This window comes from Suncus etruscus, chromosome 11, assembly GCF_024139225.1.
Source record: "Suncus etruscus isolate mSunEtr1 chromosome 11, mSunEtr1.pri.cur, whole genome shotgun sequence".
Lineage (NCBI taxonomy): Eukaryota > Metazoa > Chordata > Mammalia > Eulipotyphla > Soricidae > Suncus > Suncus etruscus.
In genome coordinates, this window is record NC_064858.1 from 66,856,724 (window position 1) to 66,879,518 (window position 22,795).

General features: G+C 36.2%; 1 protein-coding gene across 1 annotated transcript in view; it reads right to left on the reverse strand.

Moving 5' to 3' along the window:
• TMTC2 (transmembrane O-mannosyltransferase targeting cadherins 2) overlaps nucleotides 1-22,795 on the reverse strand; it is a 587,133-nt gene that overhangs the window by 296,283 nt on the left and 268,055 nt on the right. Inside the window, exon 3 of the mRNA XM_049783373.1 lies at nucleotides 5,529-6,357. Within this exon, the coding sequence (XP_049639330.1) occupies nucleotides 5,529-6,357 (829 nt within the window). The remainder of the gene's footprint in view (nucleotides 1-5,528; nucleotides 6,358-22,795) is intronic.

Consider the following 22,795-nt stretch of genomic DNA (forward strand, 5'->3'; position numbering starts at 1 on the left):
TAAAACACTACCATGATTTCTGTGCCAGAATAGCTCCATTTTATTTATTATTAAAAATGTAACTCACTTTTGAAAACGTTCATCTTACTGTAGAGGGCAAAATTATCTCTGAAATAAAATTCACTCTCCAATTTCAAAGCAAGCTGCTTCAATTATAATTCACTGCAATTTAAAAAGACATCAAACTAGAGGTAAACAAAACTTAGACCATAAAACCCACAATGAAGTAGACAGTTTCAAATGACTTAGAGGTTTAGATTTCATTTAAATTATGAGTTGTTTCCTACATAAAATAATAATCCACCAATATAACTGTTCTGAAAAGATGTGAAGTTAAAATAAAATGTATCCATTTTACAGAAACCCAGAAATGAAAAAATACTCTTATGTTCATTACATGTTTAAACAATTATTTTGTCTGTTTACAAAATTTACATTGAGAGGGTATGGGAGCAGAATATCAAAAAATATCATTTACAGTTGTTGAAAATGACATTACTGTAAATAAGAACCAAGTGCTTTTTCATTTTTGTCCTGCCAGGAATCAAATAAGGGCATCATCACACATAAAAGGCAGCGACTCACATCTCTAGCACCCGAGAAAAGACAACCTTAGAGGAAAACCTAAGGTAAGCATGTTGTTTAATAATCAATCTTTTCTTCAGAGCTGAAGAAACTATTTTTGCCATCAACGTTTTTGTTTAGACTTTTTGTATGTGAATCTATTAAAGCACATGTGTAATAAATTGCATGTAACCTTTTCATATGTATATATTTTATATTGACATCTCACAGATGTATTTTAAAATAAAGAATTAAATATCATTACCTGTTGCTTATTAACAAATTGTCATTAGATTAAACCTATGTCTTGTTCCTAGCTATGTTTAATTATTTTGATTTAAAAAAGTTCATTAAAAGTCTTATAACTACATCTTATGAAAGCAAGTTTACAGTCACTAAGCCATGAATCCTAAAGAACTGAGCTTATTTGGAATTTATCACTTTAAATTTTTTGAGTATCTTTTAGCATACCAAATATACCACCTATTAACTATAATTCTTTCTTATGTTTTGGTACTCATTGATCTGTGAATCATAATTACTTGGTTAACCAGCTAATCATGAGGTTGACCAATAGCTGGTTTGGGGGAAATGCTGGTGAGAGATTGGAAATTCTGGCAAATCATGGAGGTCGTGTAGTTCCCCATATATATGAATGAGGTCATGAGAAAATGGCTAGGAAATTCAATTGCACATTTAATGACCCATCCTAGACACCAAACAGTGCCCTACATTATATTCAGGAAGGAAAACAAAGGTCATCTGAGGGTAGAATCTTGAAGAATGAGTCAATTTAGGAGAAGAGCTAGCTGCAAAATAGAGAGCTGTGAAAAATAAAAGTCAACATTGTATGGTGTCTTGAAATTCATAGTAGCAAAGATCAATGGTGTGAACTTCTCCAGAAAGCCTAGATATGCAGAGAGTGAGAAGAGTGATCTGACATTTAACCCTTTTGTGGTGATGTAGATGATTTTTCTAGAGCAAAAATCAATCAATACAACCTGTAAAACATGTTCCTTTAAATCAAAGGGAAAAAACACTCAAATATTATGTGGCTTGCTCATTAAAGCAGTCATCAGAAAAAATTTCCTCCTTTATGAGCACAAAAATGATGCAGAGAGCCATTGTGAAATCAGCCAACTACAGTAATCAACTATTTCCAGTATTTTTCTGATATTATTAACCACATAATGTGACAAGGTGGGAGTTTACAACGTCAAAATCAGCCATCATTTCTCTACTCTCCGGATTTCAACCATGAATTAGTAGATCCTTCTCTATAAGCTTTCCCCATCACTATTTGTATCCAGTCAGCTGATAACTGGCAGCTGTGGACAGAACCATAATGGAAAACAGCCTCTGTAATACTTCACCAGGCTGAAAACTAGTCTGTGAAAGCACAGGATAGCTGGAAGTACTTCAGGAAATTTACAAAGGCTCTCAAAGGAAGGAAATAACCTAAAACTCAATGCAATAAGCTATCATCTCAGACAACTTTAGAAAAGACTAACTTGAAAGGGCTTGTAATCTGCTAGGTACAAGCAATGTAATAGACTAAGAAAAAAATATGTCTTAAGGAAGATGATTCATAATTGCTAAGGAAGGAACTATACTATAGAAGGGTTATTAGCCTGAATTAGGGAGGAGGATAAAATCTGGATTTACAAAGATTTACATGGAATCCAATGGAAGTATATGTCTCAGAAGAGTAGTCATGGAATCCAAAACACAATCTAGACCTAGTTCCTTCTTTTAACAAAAATACAGCTCAGGCCCTAATATCGAAGCAGCATTAGTATTTGATACTTTCTATTTATCTCTAAATATATTATAAAGCCATAAGAAGGATTTTACATTGATTATTCAGTTTCTTCCTACTGAACACCTCTTTCCATCAGGGATCTTTCTAAGTGCTACATACATGTATATATGAAGAAGGCAAAAGCTCCTCTTTTTGAATAATTGTGTCCTAAATGCTAGTAAACGGGAATAATGTATTCATATAGAATATACAGCACCACACAAGTTGTAGTATTTTGGATATTGATGTGCTCTAAGAAAACAGAAGCCTGCAAGAATAAGTAATTAGTAATAATAATAATAAGTAATAGGTCTAAGTAAGACACAGGCAGGATGGGATGGTTGCAGCTTTCTGGTATGAGGCCAGAGATCTAGCTCAACAGGAGAAAAGTGTGTTTTATCATGCAGGAGGAATGGGTTTCAAGCTTGAACCCCAAATCACTCATGGGAGGAATCCCAAGTAATGCCAGTATAGCCTATATCTTTCCTCCTCAATTCAAGCAAAAGGAGAGTCAGTTTTAATAGCACTGTAAATGGGGCAATGTGATTTGATAAAATATTTGAGGTGAAAGAGATAGGACACTATTACAGGGAATATATCTAAGAAGCAAAAAAAAAAAAAAAAAAAAAACTGCTCAACCCTAAGTATTACTTGAAATGCATAGAAGGCATTTAGATGAGCAGGTTTGCCTTGTATATAGCTGACCAGTGTTTGATCCCCTGAGCCTTCCATGAGTGATCCCTTAGCACAGAACCAGAAATAACTTCTGAGTAACTTCTTCTAAGCAACACTACTTGATACTCAGGGGCTCGGTTTCCCAGAATAAAGGTAATGTTTTCAGTTATGTCCCCAGTAGGAGTGGTCTCTGTTGAGTGAACAAAGAATGTAGCATTTCTGGGATATGTTCTCAGAGAGATTGGCCATACCACCCGCTGTTTGCCCTTTCTCTGCATTTTCGTGTCAGCTGAAGTGTTGATGTGATAATGAGCCATCCTGGCCCATATGGGCAACATAGACAACATTGCAATGGTTCTGATCAGAAGACTGCATGGCTGCTGAAAATCCATGGATGGCTCCATCCTATCTGTTCCTGGTGGGCTCCACATACATTTAATGAATTTAATGAATCTTCTATTCATTAACATCGACAGTAACTTGCTTTTTTGTTATATTAGCTCATCTTAAAACTTGAAAATATTTAAGGAATACATAGAATTAACCCTGAAATATAAATTATATGTGATCTTCTTAAATTTTTAATCAAGAATCTGTATCATGCAAGAAGTGAATCAATTAGTAGCATCATTTTGCATGCTTATTATATTCTTATATCTGCAAATATGCTAGGGAAGAAAAATAATACTATAAATTTGATAAATCTTAAAGCACAAATAAGCCAGGGAGGAAAATACTATGAATTCAATAGCAGTACTTGTCTTAGCATCACATAAAAAATTCAGAAAAAAATGTGCGAAGGTCAATACCTAGAAAAACCAACTATGTAAAGATTGAAAAATTATATGTAGTACACATTCTCAATATTAAAGCTTTTACTCCTCTATAAAATAATTGCAATCTATTAATTTGCAATCTATTAACTATTCTTAGCAACAATAATTAGTTCATTGGCTTAAAGAAATAAATAGCTAAACATAAAATGGACCTGTAACACTGGAGACCCTGAGGGCTAAGGGTGGAGGTTTGGGATGCATGCTGGGAACTCTGGTAGAGGGAATTCAATACTAATGGTGGGAATGACCCTAATTCACTGTCACTTTATGCCTGAATTAAATGAAGGACTATGAAGGACTCATATCTCACAATGGTCTCAATAAAAAAAATTAAAATTTTAATTAAAAATAAATTTAAAAAAAGCAGGTCATAAGGGCATGAAAGATAGCATGGAGGTGAGACGTTTGCCTTGCATGCAGAAAGTCTGTGGTTCGAATTCGGGCATACCATATGGTCTCCAAGCCTGCCAGGAGCGATTTCTGAGCGTAGAGCCAGGAGTAACCCCTGAGCGCTGCCGGGGTTACAAAAAACAAACAAACAAACAAAAGCAGGTCATCCATTTTTACACTTTTAGTATCTTAGTAAAGAATAATATCGAGAGAAGAGAAAAAACAGTTCAACTACTAAAGTGAACTAGAATTCAAATTATAATCTAATAAATAACTTAAAAATGGCTTATGAAAAACAAGCATACCTGGCATTAATAAGTATATTACTCTGAATAATTTTTCATTATAAAGGGATACTATTTTCATTCCTCTATTTTTTTTTTTTTTAGCTTCCTTCATTGCATAAGTAACTCAAATCCACTTTGGCCATTAGTACTTGAAAGTAAACTGCTATCTACATAGGTTATCCAGTCTAAAATTTGCTCTAGTTATTTTCTAAATTAAAAATACTAATGGAAAAGACACCAATCTCTCTTCCGCCTCTACAGAAAAGTTTAATTTCCTAAGTAACACAAGAACTCTAAGAAACATGCTAAGTGCTTGGCAACACCAATTTCATTTATTTATGTTGTTTGTTGTTTTTTGGGAAACACACCCAAATTATGCTCAGGGCTTACTCCTGGCTCTTTTCTTAAACACCACTGCTGGTGGGCTCAAGGGATCATACTGAGTGCTAGGTATAGAACCCAGGTGGGCCACATACAAGGCAAATGCCCTCCCCACAGTACTTTTCCAGTCCAGACACCCGGATTCTTTGACCTCTGCCAGCATATACAAACTAACACCTAAAGAAAAAAAAATCGAGATTCCAATAAATTTTCTTCCAATTATTTCAACTATATCAAGAAAAATCTCCTGTTATTCCTACAGGCAATGCATTGAAACAAAAGCTAGTGTAAAAAAGTAGGATAACCTGATTTGTTATACAAGAAGATAGATGATGAGTATATCAGATTTTCAAACATGAAAACTAAGCATTTTCTAAAATTCTAGGGAGTCATGAACAGAGAAAAATATTTCAACTATGCCAAATAGGAAATGCTGAATGTTCCTTTGTACTACTTAAAAAAAAAATTAAAGACAATAGTACTGAGAAGTACCTTACTATTTTCCTTAATACTGTGTGAAAGCAAGAAGTAAAAAAAAAAAAACATAAATAAATAAATAAATAGCCCAGGCAACAGCACAGAGTGAAATATTACCTTTAGCTGGGTTAATTTTGATCCCTGACCTATACAGCATTTCTTCATTCTGCCAGTCTCCATTCCTGATCACAGTCTTGAGTCCATAGAAAACTATTAATGTTACTGTAGCATAAAAAATCAAGTTCTTGAGAAACCGCTTTTGGATTTTGACATAAAGGGCTCTGGCACCCACGGTGATGAGGAGGCAGAAGCCCATACTTGGAATATACAGCACACGCTCTGCAATCACAAAGCCGACATAGAAAAACAGATTGGTGGCAGGAACAAAGGGTATGATTAACAGAGATAACGATAATACAACAATGTTTTCTGTAGAAGGGAGCAGTGGTCTCTGTGGCACATTATTTTCAAAGCCATTTTCCACTTTGGAGGAAAAACTAAGCTTCATCTCTGAGTTCTGGTACCCAGCCTCACAGTGGCAGCTATGGCCATTGGCATTCTGCTTGCCATTTGTCACAAATTTCCTATAGCATTCTCGTTCTGTGCTTGGGCTCTTCAGGCTATAATAGGCCAGGAACAAGAGTCCCAGGTAGAAGGCCACGGTGTGTAAATTTCTCCAATCACAAACGCTTTGAAGCAGAGGCACTGCATCCATCGACCAATCAAAACTGAGAGTATCTGGACACAGCAGCAGCCAGAGGTTCTTGGTGGGTAAGTAGAAGAAAGTGAGCATGCGAGCCAGGAGACTATCTGAGTCAGCAGCCGGGTTATCAGAGTTGGAAAAACTCGGAGGCTTGTTCCCCATCCAGTACAAGCGGACACCCAAAAGTGAGGTGCCCCAGAAAGTTAACAAACTGACGCTCAGGAAAAGTGACAAGTTCTTCCTCTGAAACCAAAAGAAAAGGAGAAAAATTAGATCAGCATTATTAGAGCATGGAAATATTTCATGAAATGTTTAGATTAATAAATATTTTTTGTCTGTGATCACAGAGATAGTAGAAGGGTTAACCTTCATGCAGTCAGTTTAGCTTTGATCTCCCAGCACAGGGTCAAATGTAGCACTGTTGGATATGAACCACAAATTAATTTAAAAAACAGCACCAAAAATAACCAGCACTGAATTTCAGGCAATTCTGTCTCCATTTCAAAACCACGGTGAGGCAAATTTTAATATGAACAATATTAACTGCAGAATCTTACTTGTATATGAATGCTGATATTCCTCTGTGTTCTCAAATACAAAAACCACATCTTCCATTAGTTTATTTCTACAAATCAGTTTAATATATTTCCATTCTGGAATACATGCAAGTACTAAAGAGACTGTAAAGTACAAGTACCATACACTACCTTTTGAAGCAGTATTTGTTCATTTTGTATTTTAGATTTTGTTGAAAAATAAATAATGCCCAAAATATGGGGTTATAACAGGAATGAACTCAGCTCTAAAATAAGAACAGTATTAGCTGAGTCTAGGGAAAATCCTATTTCCATTGTCTTAAATCTTCTGGTAGAATTTATAAACCAGATTTTCTTCAGCTACCCCCATGCTGCCACTGACAGTGACAGGAAACATTAAATCACTGTGCTCGTGAATTCCAAAATTTTTAAAAAATAAAAATTTGTTGATGGTGGACTTATTTTAAGAGAATGACAGAAAATGGTAAAGAATGTCAAAGGCAATCCCTGTTAATGATGCTTTTCTAGCAAACTACTAAACAAAAATTTTCTGACTTCCAACAATTTAATGCTAAAAAGGCAATATGAAAAGGGAGAGATGAGCATCATACCACGATCTTCAAAATATGATTATATACGTTCTAGAGTAGAACTGTCTTAATACATTTAATAACACTCAGATATTCATAATGGTGCTTGAAAATACACAGAGATATGTCCAACATATAATTAAAAACATATGTAACAAAAAGCATCAAAAGAAAAAATGTGATCAACTGAAACTACATAAAACGCAGTAGTTTCTAAATAGTAAAGGAAACCATAAAATGAAAGGTAACCTAGAGAATGAAGAAAATGTTTATATAGCTGTGATAAGAGTTACATTACTAAAATAAAGAGTTTCAAACTCTATACTATATATACATATATATATGTATATTAAAACTCAAACAAGAAAGTTAATAAATGATGAGAAGTGGTCTGAATACTTTTTATTTAAATGAAAAGAATCAATAGGTATACTCAGCTTCATGACTCATCAAGGACTGTGTATCAAAAATACAATGAGATGTATGTTAACACCTATTTGAATGGTTATATCAAAAGACAAGAAATAGTTTCTCCTAGGTATGAAAAAAAGGAACATTTGTTTGGTGGCAACATAGATTGGTGGAAGAGTGTGGAGGTCCACAAAAATCACAAAACTGAAATGTAATCCAGATATCCCAAATATAGGTATATTTATCTAAAAATAAATAAAATCGCTATCTAAAACACTTATACATGATTTTATTTTCATCACAGTAAAATCTACAAAAACTAAGACATTGAAGCCCATGAAACATTTACCAAAAATTGTTGACCACACATAGATCTTGAATTGATTTTCAAAGATACTTATTGTTCACTAATTGAAGATTTGTGGCCACTCTGTATAAGCAGGTCTATTGGCAACATTGCATGTGTTTCCTTTGTATACACATAACAATTAGGTAATACAAATTTTTAGACATGATTATTGACTAATACACTCTTAATAAACTATGGTATATAGCAAAAGTGACATGACTATTCTGGAGAATGTCAGAACATTCACATTTTTTGCAACAGTTGTTGCAACAGTTGTTTGAAATCAAACCTGCCATACCTGCATACATACATATACAAGACATACAAGATATACCAATATATTTAGTCATAGAAAAAAAATGTATCCATTTGTGACAACATAGAATAAACCTGAGAGCATAATGTTAAGTGCTTTAAGACAGAGTATAACATGGGTATATCACAAAAAGAATCTTAGGGGGTAAATCATAATAAAATAAAGGAAATTGATGATTGCCAGAGGCAGGTGTACTAGTGCTCACATGAAACAGTTGTTCAAAAAAAAAAACTTCAAGGATTAAGATAAATAAAGTCTTTGAATAGCATCAATGCTCTATTACCAGAGTGTCTAATATGTACTTTATATAAAAGTTGTTTAGAAAATTAATATTAGGTTACTCTGAGGACTTCAAGGGAAACTTCTCCTGCACCTGTCTGACTGTGTTTCTGAATCCCTGAAGGTCTCCTCAAAGGCCTAGGGAGCACACCCCCAAAAACCTGCATTTTGAAACTGCCCAGTGAGTAAATTCTGGCTGTGGGGGTCGCCATCTAATAAGATGAACTCTCTGGCCTGCGGAGTCTCTGCCTTGCTGTGCCTTTGTTCACTCTGAGGACTTCAAGGGAAACTTCTCCTGCCTGTGCCTGTCTGCCTGTGTTTCTGAATCTCTGAAGGCCTCCTCAGAGGCCTAGGGAGCACACCCCCAAAAAACTGCATTTTGAAGCTGCCCAGTGAGTAAATTTTGGCTGTTGGGGTCGCCATCCAATAAGCTGAACTTTGGCCTGCGGAGGTTCCGCCCTGCTGTGCCTTTTGTTCACTCTGAGGACTTCAAGGGAAACTTCTCCTGCCTGGCCTGTCTGCCTGTGTTCCTGAATCTCTGAAGGTCTCCTCAGAGGCCAAGGGAGTGCACCGCAAAAAAACTGTCAACTAGAGGCAGCAAAAAAGCACAGCTGCTCGCTTTACATCCCGGCCACACACTCTTTCTAACTAATGAGACCCACTACAACATGCAGGAAAAATCAAACTACAACCGTGACAATGGGGAGACCTCTCAGGCAAACACCATGCACAGAGAATGAAGACATAAGCTCAGGTGACCTAATAAATTCCAATCACCTGATTAACCTCTTGGATAAGGAACTTAAAATAGCAATATGGAAGATGTTTGAAGAACTCAAAGAAAGCATAGATGGATCTGAACAGAACACAAAGACAGAAATCCGAAAACTCCAAACTGAAATAACAGATCTGAAACACACAGTAGCTCAGCTGAAAACATCAATGGATGGCCTCACCAGTAGGGTATCAGCAGCTGAGGAGAGTATCGGAATACTGGAAGATGTGATGCAGAAAAACTCAACACAACAGAAGAAATTGGAAAAGAACCTTAAGACAGTCAATGGAAAAAGTACTCAAGGAATGTGAAGAGATGAAAATAGAAGGCTTTGATAAACTCAACAGAAACAACAGAAGAATCATCGCACTACAAGAGACCAAGGTAAGAGATCTCTAGGAAGAATCAACTGCCAAAGACATCATTTAAGATATACTCCCAGAGTTAAAGACTACAGGTGATCAAATCCTGCATGCCCAAAGAGTACCAGCTAAAAGAGACCCAAAAACACGTCTGCATTACAATGACAAATCCCATAGATAGAGATAGAATACTGAAAGCAGCAATATCAAAAAGGGAAATTACATTCAAAGGAGGATCCCTAAGACTTACAGCAGACATGTCACAAGAAACTCTCAAGGCCAGAAGACAGTGGTGGGGTATTGTGACAAGACTGAATGAAATGAATGTCTCACCGAGAATACTGCACCCAGCCTGACTCACATTCAGGTTTGACGGAAGAATACAACACTTCATGGACAAACAACAGCTCAGAAACTTCACAGATGATAAAACCAGCCATAAAGGAAAAACTGACAGGTCTACTCAAAGACAAGAGAGACCAACAAACACAGCAAACTTATCTAAAAGATGACATTAAATCCTATGACAATCATCTCTCTCAATGTCAATGGACTAAATTCACCAATTAAAAGACACAGAGTGGCAAAATGGGTCAAAAAGATGAATCCAACCTCTGCTGCCTACAAAAAACACATCTGAATAGTCAGAACAAACATAGACTCAAAATCAAAGGCTGGAGGAAAATCATCCAAACAAACAGCATACTCAAAAAAGCTGGGGTGGCCATATCAATATCTGGTGACACCAACTTTAGACTCAGAAAAGTGGTAAGGGACAAAGATGGACACTATGTACTAATCAAGGGATATGTGCAACAGGAAGAAATCAGACTATTAAACATATATGCAACCAATGAGAGACCAGCAAATTATCGAATACGATTACTGAAAAATCTGAAAGAAGAAATCAATAATAACACAATAATTGTGGGAAACCTCAACACGGCCCTATCAACACTTGATAGGTCAACCAGACTAAAACCCAACAAAAACATTCTAGCCCTGAAAAAAGTAATGGAAGAAAGAGGACTAGTGTGTGTGTGTGTGTGTGTGTGTGTGTGTGTGTGTGTGTGTGTGTGTGTATGACACTCCATCCCAAAAATCTTGGATACACATTCTTCTCCAATATACATGGGTCATTCTCCAGGATTGACTACATGCTGACACATAAAACTTACTTCCATAAAATCAAGGAGAGAAATCTTGCAGGCTATCTTTGCTGACCACAAGGCTCTGAAATTAGATGTGAACTACAAAGCCACACAGAAGAAAAACTTTAACGATTGGAAATTAAACAACCTTATACTGAAAAACCAGTGGGTCCGAGATAAAATTAAAAAGGAAATCAAAACTTTCCTGGAAACAAATGATAATGGAGATACAAACTGCCAGAATCTATGGGGCACAAAAAAAAGTGGTCCTGAGAGGAAAATTTATACCTCTACAAGCACACATCAAGAAGAAGGAGCACACCTGAATAACTTAATGACACAGCTCAAAAAATTAGAAAATGACCAACAAAAGGAACCAAAAATAGGAAGACAGAAGGAAATAACAAAGCTGAAAGCAGAACTCAATGAAGTGGAACACCAAAAAATAAGCAGAAAAGGGGCCGGGCGGTGGCGCTGGAGGTAAGGTGCCTGCCTTGCCTGCGCTGGCCTAGGACGGACCGCGGTTTGATCCCCCGGCGTACCATATGGTCCCCATATGTTGCCAGGAGCAACTTCTGAGCGCATAGCCAGGAGTAACCCCTGAGCGTCACAGGGTGTGGCCCAAAAACCAAAAAAAAAAAAAAAAAAGCAGAAAGATCAACGAAAGCAGAAGTTGGTTCTTCGAAAAAAATAAACAAGATTGACAGACCATTGGCAAAACTCACAAAGAGAGAGAGAGAGAGAGAAAAATCTGATAACGCGTAATAGAAATGAAAAGGGGAGATCACGACAGATACTACAGACATCCAAAGGGTAATCAGAGACTACTTTGAGAAACTTTATGATACTAAACATGAGAACCTAGAAGAAATGTAAAAATTCTTGAACACTTATAAACTTCCACATTTAAGTAAGGAGGATGTAGCATATCTAAACACCCCATCACTAATGAGGTAATTGAAACTGTAATCAAACATCTGCCCAAAAAGAAAAGCCCAAGCCCAGATGGTTTTCCTAATGAATTTTTTCAATCTTTCTATAGGAGCTCCTACCAATCCTAGCCAGGAAATTGAAAAAAACGAGAACATTCCAAACAGCTTTTATGAAGCCAACATCACCTTGATACCAAAACCAGACAGAGTTGCTGCCAAAAAAGATTATTACAGACCAATATCCCTGATGAATGTTGATACAAAGATCTTCAACAAAATACTGGCAAATAGGATCCAAAGCCTCATCAAGAAGATCATACATTACGATGAAGTAGGTTTCATCCCAGGAATGCAAGGATGGTTTCACATCTGTAAATTTATCAACATCATACACAACATCAACAAGAAGAAAAATAAAAATCACATGATCATATCAATAGACGCAGACAAAGCATTTGATAAGGTCCAACACCCATTCTTTCTTTATCAAAACTCACAGCAAGATGGGAATGGAAGGAACCTTTCTCAATTTAATTGAAGCCACCTACCACAAGCCAATGGCAAATATTATCCTCAATGGAGAAAAACTAAAAGTCTTTCCTCTAAATTCTGGTACTAGACAAGGCTCTCTGCTCTCACAACTCCTCTTCAACATAGTACTGGAAATTCTTGCTATAGCGATCAGGCAAGAAAAAGATGTCAAGGGAATCCAGATAGGAAAGAAAGAAGTCAAGCTCTCATTGTTTGCAGAAGGCATGATACTCTACTTAGAAAACCCTAAAGACTCTACCAAAAAGCCTCTAGAAACAATAGATTCATATAGCAAGGTTACAAAATCAACCTACAGAAATCAATGGCCTTTTTATACACCAATAATGATAGGGAAGAGATGGAAGTCAGGAAGGCAATCCCATTCACAATAATGCCACACAAACTCAAATATCTTGGAGTCAACTTGACCAAAGATGTGAAGGACCTATACAAAGAAAACTATAAAGCCCTGCTCCAAGAAATAAGAGAGGACACACGGAAATGGAAACACATACCCTGCTCATGGATTGGCAGGATTAACATAATTAAAATGGCAATACTCCCCAAACCATTATACAGATTTAATGTGATTCATTTAAAAATACCCATAACATTCTTTAAAGAAGTGGATCAAACACTTATGAAGTTCATCTGGAACAATAAACACCATCGAAGAGCTAAAGCACTCCTAGGGAAAAGGAAAATGGGAGGCATTACTTTCCCCAACTTTAAACTGTTCTATAAAGTAATAGTTATCAAAACAGCATGGTAATAGAATTGAAGCCTCATTCCCCACCCTTTCTCCCTAGGTAACTTGACCTTACCTGCAAGACCCCGCCCATTCCTGGGAGGGTCTTGGAAAAGGTAGATAAGGCCTTTGACCCAGGGGATTGGGGCTCTGGCCTTTTAGGTCTGCCCTTTTGGTCTTGACCAGCATGGAGGTGAAAGGGAAGATGGCTGAAAGGAGTTAAGATGTAGGGCTAGCTAAGAATGGCTGTGCTTGAACGGTTATGATATAGGCCACACACATGTGGTGAATAGGGCATGAATAAAGTTGATGCTTCCTGACGCCTGACTCTGGATGAGTGATTCCACCATTCACCTAAACCTGGGACCCTCCAGCTGAATGGGGATCGCGGAACCACGTGGCCTGGGGTGGCAGAAAAAGATCCCTCCATCCATCCACCTCCATCCAGATCCATCATTAATTATTTAATGCTACAGGAATAAAGACAGACCCTCAGATCAGTGGAATAGGCTTGAGTTCTCAGACATTGTCCTCCAGAGACCCACCAGGAGTGTGTTGAGCACAGGGCCAAAAGGATGCCCTGAGTAGGATAAGCTCCCAAACTCAAACATAAATAAATTCAAATAGTCTCACTTGTTCCTATTGTTCTCTAAACGATACATAAAAACGTTTTTCCTGAATAGGTGATAAGAAGGAATATACAGCTAAAAATATACTTGGGACTGGTTTCTATAATTCATGCTATTAATCCATGTTTTGTCCTAAATAAGTTGTCATGATAACTGTTTGTCTCAAAGGAAAATTTTGTTTTGTTCTGTTTTTACTAATAATCACCCCCTATACAAGATTATTAACATTTTCCCACTCTAACCAAGAAAAGAATTTTAATGTTTGAAATTTCAATATATATAGATTTTAAAAGAATATGTTCATATAAATGTTAAGGACACAGATTGTTATTATGCACTTTTCATTACAAGAAATTCTTTCGTTTACTCAAGGTAACTTTAAAATGTCATAATACCTTGAGCCAAGTTCAAAGTCTTTGAGAAAGCAACTTCACAAATCTAAAGAAATCTGAATAAATATGTACTACCTTAAGAGCCAGTTTTAGAATGTTAATTGACTGATGAAAATTATACTTTTTAGACTAGATCATAACTTCCCATATAATTTTCAACAAAGAAAACTATGGTTATATTAAAAATCAATGAATAATAAAGCATATTAATTCATCTGATCTAATGACTGATATTTAAGCAAATTTGAAAATCAAACATATTTGTATTAATTTGATAGTAGAAAGCCAACAGACAAGAGTTAATGTCCCTATTTCAATTACAACCACTAGCCTACTTGAAATTCCATATACAGTAATAATCATTGCATTCTTATCAAAAATATCTAATACTAAAAATATATTCATATTATTTTAAAATGCAATGTATAAAAGAAAAATCCAAGTCACTCATCTATTATTTCATTGAATAATCTTAAGTTTCTATCTTTTTTTTTCTTTTCTGCTTTTTTGGGCCATACCCAGTGATGCTCAGGAGTTACTCCTGGCTTGTGTGACCATATGGGATGCCAGGAAATTGATCCGCAGTCCATCCTAGGTAAATGCCTGCAAGGCAAATGCTCTACTGTTTGCACCACAGCACCAGCCCCAAGTTTCTTAATATTACTTAAAAATTGTGTTTATTTCTTTAGTGGTGCTATCTAACATTCATACTTTGGTTTCTAAAACTATGTTCCAATAATAATTTAGAGATTTTTGGAGAAACGAAAAGATTTAGGGTTGGGGGAGGAAATACAAAAACAAACACAAAAAAGAGCCTGGATTATTTTGAAGTGCTAGAAAGGGAGGAAGAGCACACAAATCACAAAAAAGCATATACATATGCACACACATACACACTTTCTGATCAAAACAGGTCTGGGTGCCAGAAAAACACACCAACCTGTTTAAAGACAATGTTCAAAGCTGAAGTAGTTTTTAGCAATCAAAGGAACAATGTAATGTTTGAAGTTATTTTAAAATATAAAATAATATTCAAAGATCCATGCCATGCTATAATCATTTAGGGAAAATGAAAATTTAGGATGCAGAAAAATTCCAAATTAATTTATGCATGTACTTGTTCCTCTGAAGAATAAGCATATTTTAAAACCTATAGGACATACATGGTGGGTTTTTTTTTTGTTGTTTGTTTGTTTTGTTTGTTTGTTGTTTTGAGTCACACCTGGCAGCTGTCAGGGGTTACTCCTGGCTCTACATTCAGAAATCGCTCCTGCAAGGCTCAGGGGACCATATGGAATACAGGAATTTGAACCACAGTCCTTCTGCATGCAAGGCAAGTGCCTTACCTCCATGCTATCTCTGCCCCCCCCTTTTGTTTACACAGTATTATAAAGGAAGGTAGGAGGGTGGGGGAAGAATCCACAATGAAGAAACATAAAAAATATTGTCAGGCATGTGAGGAAAGTAATTAGTAATGGCAATTGCATCTTGCATCTACTCTAGATACTATGTAATGAAAATATTACTTCACCTGTGCTCTTCCTCCCATACCCTATATAATCAGTAAAAAAAATATCAGGCAAATTTCGAGAGAAAGTATTTCACAATCTAAGACTTCTCAAAGCTACCAAATTCAAGGTCTGAGGAGTTCTGACTACAAGGAGAATAAAAGACATGACAAATGTTCATTCCTATCTGAAATTGCTTCTTGAAACACAGAAAGAATAGATGGAGGAAATGTAATTTTTTATAAATTTAGTGACATTGTCACTGGTGTGACAATATCTCCATGAAATCTATTATTTCATTTAATGATTCTTGAATTTCTTCTTATAATATATTTGAGTTTCTTAATCTTTTGTGCCAGTCTCCCAGGTGAGAAGTAATATGTCAATGTTTAGATTTTCCTGTTTCTGTAAGTGATAAAGATCAACTTTCTATACACCTATTAACCATGTATATGTCTTCATTGAATGTCTTTCATCTTTCCTCCATGTTTTTTATGGCTTGTCCTTTCATTAAATTTTGTAATACTTTATGCACACTGGATGTTCGCCCTTTGATGTGTGATGAGTAATATTTTCTCCTATTCCACATGGTATCTTTCTGGGGCTAAAGAGAGGTTAGGATAACACCTAGAGAAATTCAAGTCCTGCTTCTGTACTCAGGATTGACTTCTGATGATGTTCTTGAGACCAGAAATGCTGCCAGGATTCAAACCAGTAGTTGGTTTGGCACACAGCAAGATCTTAACCCTTGCACTAGCTCTCTGGCCTCAAGCTGTCTTTTTTTTTTTTTTTTTTTTTTAACCATTGTGATTTACAGAGTTCTTCACAGTTTAGTTGAATTCGGAAGAGGGTGTCTTTTTATTTATTCAGCACCACTTTTCTTCCAGTACAAAGCTTCAGAATTTGATGTAATCCCATTTGTTAATTTTTTTTCTTCTGCTAGATTGGCTAGTTGACATCGAAGAAGTATTGGCAAAAATGTGGTAAAAGATGAAGTATTTTTCTGCTGTTGGAGAAATATGGGCTTACTTCCATATAGGAAACAGTATAGAAATTTAATAAAGAACTGAGCTTTTATAAGATCCAGCAATTCTGTAACTTGGCTTCTACTGCAAAAGCCCCCAAAAGATATTTGCACTCATATTTCCTGCAGCACTATTCACAACAGCTAAGATCTAGAAACAATTCAAGTGCACAAGAAAAGAACAGTGAATGAATAACTAACAAAAAAATTTAAAAAGAGAGAAAAAACTATCTTTTCTTTTTCTTTTTTTTTTATTTTGATCATATTGGTTACATATCTTTCGCAGTAGTATTCTAGGTACATATTAACATTGAATCAGGGAAATACCCATCACCAAATTTGTCCTCCCCCATCCCCATTCCCTTCCTGCAACCCATATCCCCCACAATCACCCCCGGGGCTTCTAGAGTAGGTGGTCCCCTCTTTGTCCAGCTTACTATTAGTGATCTTATATCTGTTTGGTCCTGGTACCCTTCTTTGTTTTCCCCTCTATTTGAGAGGTGGAGCTAGATAATTTGAGTTTTGTGGTTTTGTTTGACGGAAAGGAAAGCAATAGAATGGGGTAAAAAATTAAATAAATAAAGAAAAGAAAAGAAAAGAAGCTGAAAATGGGTGGAGTCCTTCTAGAGGCTTTCAACCCCAGTTGAGAGAGGCCATGAAAAAGATAATTGAAACACCACAACAGAACAGAAAAGAATATCAAATTAAATATCCATTGAGCACTACAGCAATAAAGACAAGCGCCACACAATAGTCTCGGTCCTGAAATCAAACCATGCTGGAGTGTAAAAAGAAAGAAAAAGATATATATATATTGATTGATTGATTTTTTTTGACTTCTTTATTTTGGTGTAGATATTGAAAAACTATTTAAAAAAAAAAGCTGAGATTGGGGCTGGAACAGTGGAGCAAGAGGTAGGGTGTTTGCCTTGCATGTGCTAACCTAGGATGAATCACAGTTCAATCCCTTGGCATCCCATATGGTCCCCCAAGCCAGTGATGATTTCTGAGCACCACCCCTTGTTGAGTCTGGAAAAGAGGTGACCTTTGATTTTGGGGTGTAACCTTTTAACTTTTGTGTTTTTCTGACTTAAAACTATTATTTCGTTTTTATATTAGCTAGTTTTTCCCTTACTGCCAAGGTCCCTGATAGCCCTCACAGCCAGGTAGGTACATTCCCAAAACCTAAGGTAGCCTGGCCTCTGAAGTTAAGGAGAACCCAGGCACACTTGACAAGTATTTCCTTGACAGAAAATTTAAACTTATACAATATGTGTAACCTATATTGCAATGGATATTTTTGACATAGTATGTTCTTAGGTTTTTTTTTATAGGAATAGTGATTTCTTAGTAATAGATGGGATGGCAATTTTAGTCATAGACTGCAATTTCAAGGTAAGAAAGTCTAGGCCCAAGGAGACAGCTGATTCCTGGAACCAGGCTATAAATCACAAAGAACATTCCAAGGAATGCAAGGACATCTTGTTTTCCATCAGACACCTTAATCCTCAAAGAGGAGATCCCTGCAGAGGATAGGCCTTGAAAATTAGGGAGGAATAAATGCACACAGTCACTAAAAAAGGAATAACATATAGATGGAATTAATAGGTATAGAATAGGGTGAAATCTAGTTTAGTGCTATTTTTGCTCTGTCACTAGCTTGTGTGAGGTAGAAACATGGGACTCCAGATTCCCTCCTCCTAACAGCCCAGTACCTCCACCCTGGTTGCATGGGGTCCTCCCAGGCCAAATCTGTACACACTAAAGACCACCTAGAGGCCCTACCCAATATCAAAAAAATGCCATTGGAATGAGGGCTGGAATTAATGATGTCATGAAGGGGCTGAATAGACGGGTTCTCCACCCTGTAGATTAGGAGACCACCTGAAGAGTTCAAACTGTATCTCTGCATGCCATCAGTCTAGGAGTTAGGAGTAAATGATGTCATAAAGGGACTGAATAGACAAAAAATTGCACCTTTTCTGTAAAAAAAAAAATCATTGGATGATTCAAACTGTATAAACCTATGAAATGCTTTGACCTGTATGCTCATTATCATATGAATTCCCTTAAATGTTTGTAAATTTGGATACTGTAAATTTGGGTCTAACTGCAGCCTGAATTCCTAGCTAATAGTGATGCCCCAGAATTCTGGAAAAAAAATAAACCTGCCTGTGATTGCATCCTCAAGGTTGGTGGCTCCTCATTAGGTGGCAGGTGTTTTTATTCCTGGGACCCCTGGACATCCCCGACTCCTGGGATCCTCCATAGGTTCGAGGGATCTCCAGCCCCGGACCCCATTCTGGGGTTAGGCCAGTTAGATGAATTTAACACCCTAAGCATCACTGAGTGTGACCCCCAAAAACCAAAACCCCCCCACCCAAAAAAGCTGAGATTATGCATTATGCCACCACATGGATAAAACTAGCAGGTATCAATCTGCATCAGCTAGAAGGAAAAGGTGCGATTATAGAATGTTCTAATATGAAGATTATAAAGACACAGAGTCGAACTATAACAAATAGCAAAAAGCGAAAATGCCTAAGAAAATTGGCCTTGAGAATGAATTTATCAAAGAGTGGAAGGGTGGAGTTGGAAGGGCCTTGAAAGATGCTGCCACTCTGGGGTGGTCAAAGTGAATACCTATCCACAAACAGTGAATACCTATAGCTCTAGATATCAGAATTTCGCATTGTAACATATATTCTTTTTTAAAATAAACAATTTCTTTATTTAAGCACCAAGGTTATTCTACCATAATATAAAATGTCAAAAAAAAAAAAAAGGGCAGAAGAAGATAGAAAATAATAGGTCATGATTTTGTTTGTCTTTCTCAATGTATTTTTGTGTTTCTTTTTGGGTGACATCTCTCAATGATCAGTTAAGTTTTCTGCTTCAATATTTGGAGGTCTCTTCCAGCTATGCTCAAGGAACCGGAAAGTGTGAGGAACTGAACAAAGCATTCTGCATATGAAGCCCATGCTCCCAGCCTTTTGAACATTAACATTATCTTAACATTGTCTCTTGCCAATTTTTCTAAAAATCCAGAACAATCCTTAAAATTTAAGTCTATTGAAAGAGTGAATGTCTGTTATCAGAATAAAGCTTACTAAAAACCAATGAAATTCAACCAGATTGATTTTGAATAATCCATATTTCAGATATGCTACCAAAGGAAAAAAATTGAAAATTAAAACCCAATTGAGTGCTTTTTAACATGTGTTTTCAAAACTAATCTATAAAAGATGAAGCAGTAACATAAAGCAAGTTTTAGGTTAAAAGAACTCAAATGCTTAAGCGAAAAATAACGAAATGGATCTTATATGAGAATGAGAAATGGCAAACGAATCTTAGCTCCTTCTTGCTTATAGCTGACAATTGACCTAGTATTTGTAGGAATGGCTAAAACCTCAAATGAGATTCAATATCATGGGATGAAAGACTGGTATCACTCACTGCTATGTCATTTCTGTTGTCCTAGCTATCCCATTCTTCCTTTTTAAGCTAACCTGGGAAAATGAAGCAATTACCAGCAATGCATCAGGTACCCACTGCAAGTGCTTCTAACAAGTCCAATTACAAGAATTGCAAGGGTGAGAGACACAACTCTTAAAAGACTTTATTGAAGGCAATGCCCTTTATACCAGCTTTCCCAGTAATCTTGTTTATCTTAAAAGAAGAGTTTGAACACTTCCCAGTAGGCAGAATGCTTATGGTCAAATCAGATTAGTCCTGAAACAATTTGGCCTTCAATAAGAAAATATGTGAAGAAAATCTTTTTTGTGACATAAGAAAGAAAAAATATATAAACAAAGAAAGACATCACATTTAGACTATCAAATCTCTTTGCATTTCATTCAAATCTTTTACATTGAGACATGTAAGCCAGGGGCAACATTTCTTTTTGTTTAAGTGGTCAAAATTAGTTTTATTTGGTAAAGAGACTCTTTATTTATCTGTATGGCCAATGCATTTTCTGTGCCAACAGATTCAACTGCAACATTCTTTGAAGTCCCAGTGGCTTTGGTGAAACAAATGGGCCATTATAAGATGAGTTCCAGGCTGATTAATGAGTTATGCATGTACGTACAACATTTTGGAAATATAAAGAGACAAATTTTAAAGAGACCCCTCTCAGTGGGGAGGCCAGGAAACCACTTTCTTCTCTCAAAGGTATAGACAGCTATTTAATGAGCGTGTTAGATTTCCTACAGAAAGACTCTACAGAAAAAAGAAAAAAAATTTATCTACAAATAAAATTTAATTTACACACATCAATTAAAATAATTTAAGTGTGTAACATTTTAAATCAAATATATCTCACACTTAAAAAAATTATACATTCTGCTAAATACAGATAGCAGATGCAAAATAAAAAAATTCCAATAACTTTTTTTTTGGAGGAGGGGAAGTTGGGTCACATCCAAGAGTGCTCAGAGGTTACTCCTGGCTCTACTCTCAAAATCACTCCTGGCAGGCTCGGGGGATCATATGGGATGCCTGTGTTCGAACCACAGTCCTTCTGCATGCAAGGCAAATGCCCTACCTCCAGGCTATTTCTCCAGCACCCGAATAACTATTTTTAATATAAAAATCACAGCCTTTTAGCTAAAAAATTTTCACTTGGTAAAAACAGCTATCAATTTCCTAACTCATCATTCACTATCTGGTGATTAAAATTATTCAGCAGTTCATAGGGAATGCAGTGGCAAGCACTTAGACATTACAGCTATTAGTCACTTAGAGAAGTTTCTAATGAAAGTAGGGTCTTCCAGAAATCCACAGAAGGAAACATTCTGGGATTACTGAGCAAGCAGAAGAGGGTCATAATCTCCATACCCTTCAGTCCTGCCTAAAATAACACAGAATATAGGAACAACTGTCACAAAGTTTCAAGTAAATCAATAAGGGAATTATGATTGCCAGACTCTACTACAGAAAATTTTCCTTAATTATTTTTAATAAAAATCATCAACACACCATACATCTTCATACCCTAAAATGAATTTCCCTTTAAAATATAAAACAGTAAAGTTAGGAGGCAAGTTATTATAAGTAAATGGATTCTAATAGAGCCAATTATTATTTGCACCACCAATTAAGCATCTCCTAAGTATCATTATTAATTGGAATTAATCACAAAATTATACCTATATTTGGAATAATAAATGAGTTGTGCAAGGTTTCTTCGCTGTTAACTTTGCTGGGTATTTGTGAATCCAAGAACAGTCCCCAGAATGAGAAATTACTTCCCATCCCCTTGTCCCCTTTCGGGGGAAGACCTTGGTAATATTTATCCGCAGCAAATAATAATCCACACAGACAAGAACGATAGGGTTTAAAAGATCGGGCAAGGAGAGCCAGAGAATCCTTCTGCAGCCAGCAGCTTTTTCACAGAAGGACCCCTCACTCCTGTCCCTCAAGCTATTTATTGCCAACTCCACAGCGCCCCACCTGGAAGGGTTAGGTGGGGCAAAAGTCACAGAACAATCCTAAGGAAACACTTTTATATACAATTCCAAGAATCATCTTATGGAAACTTTTTCATATGCTACAGAGTTGTATGTTTTATATTATGCTGACAATAAAATGATTGAGAAAACTACCAAGTGGCCATAAACCAGATGTTTGGGAACAAACAAAAATATCAACAAGTGTTTGAGCATAAACCCTCTCCAGACTGCCTATCCAAAAGGTCTTCTTGCCAGAAACAACTTGGCAAAATGTGTTATTTTCGAGCCTATTGGTGATAGCTACCAATCAAAGCAGATAAAACTTGTATGCAAAAGTAATCTACTAAATGTCTTTGAAAAGTGTGTCTTGAAATTAAATTGGAATCATAAACTAACTTTGAAAGATCAAAGCTAGAAACTGAGATGAAGGTATATAAGCTATTTCACAACATTTTTGAAATAGAAAGGCGCTAGGAAGCACAGAATAACTAAAGGATTGAATTACTTCAACAGGACAAAGTTTGATATTCCTTCAAATTAGTTTTCAAAAACACCCAGCATTTATTAAAAAAAAAATCTATTTTTAGGACCTACTCTCCCATTAACCTTCCTTTTAAGCATGCCCAACTAACATTAAAGTACCTTATTTACAACTAAATTAAAATTCCTTCTTTTATTACAAAGTCTATCTTTGA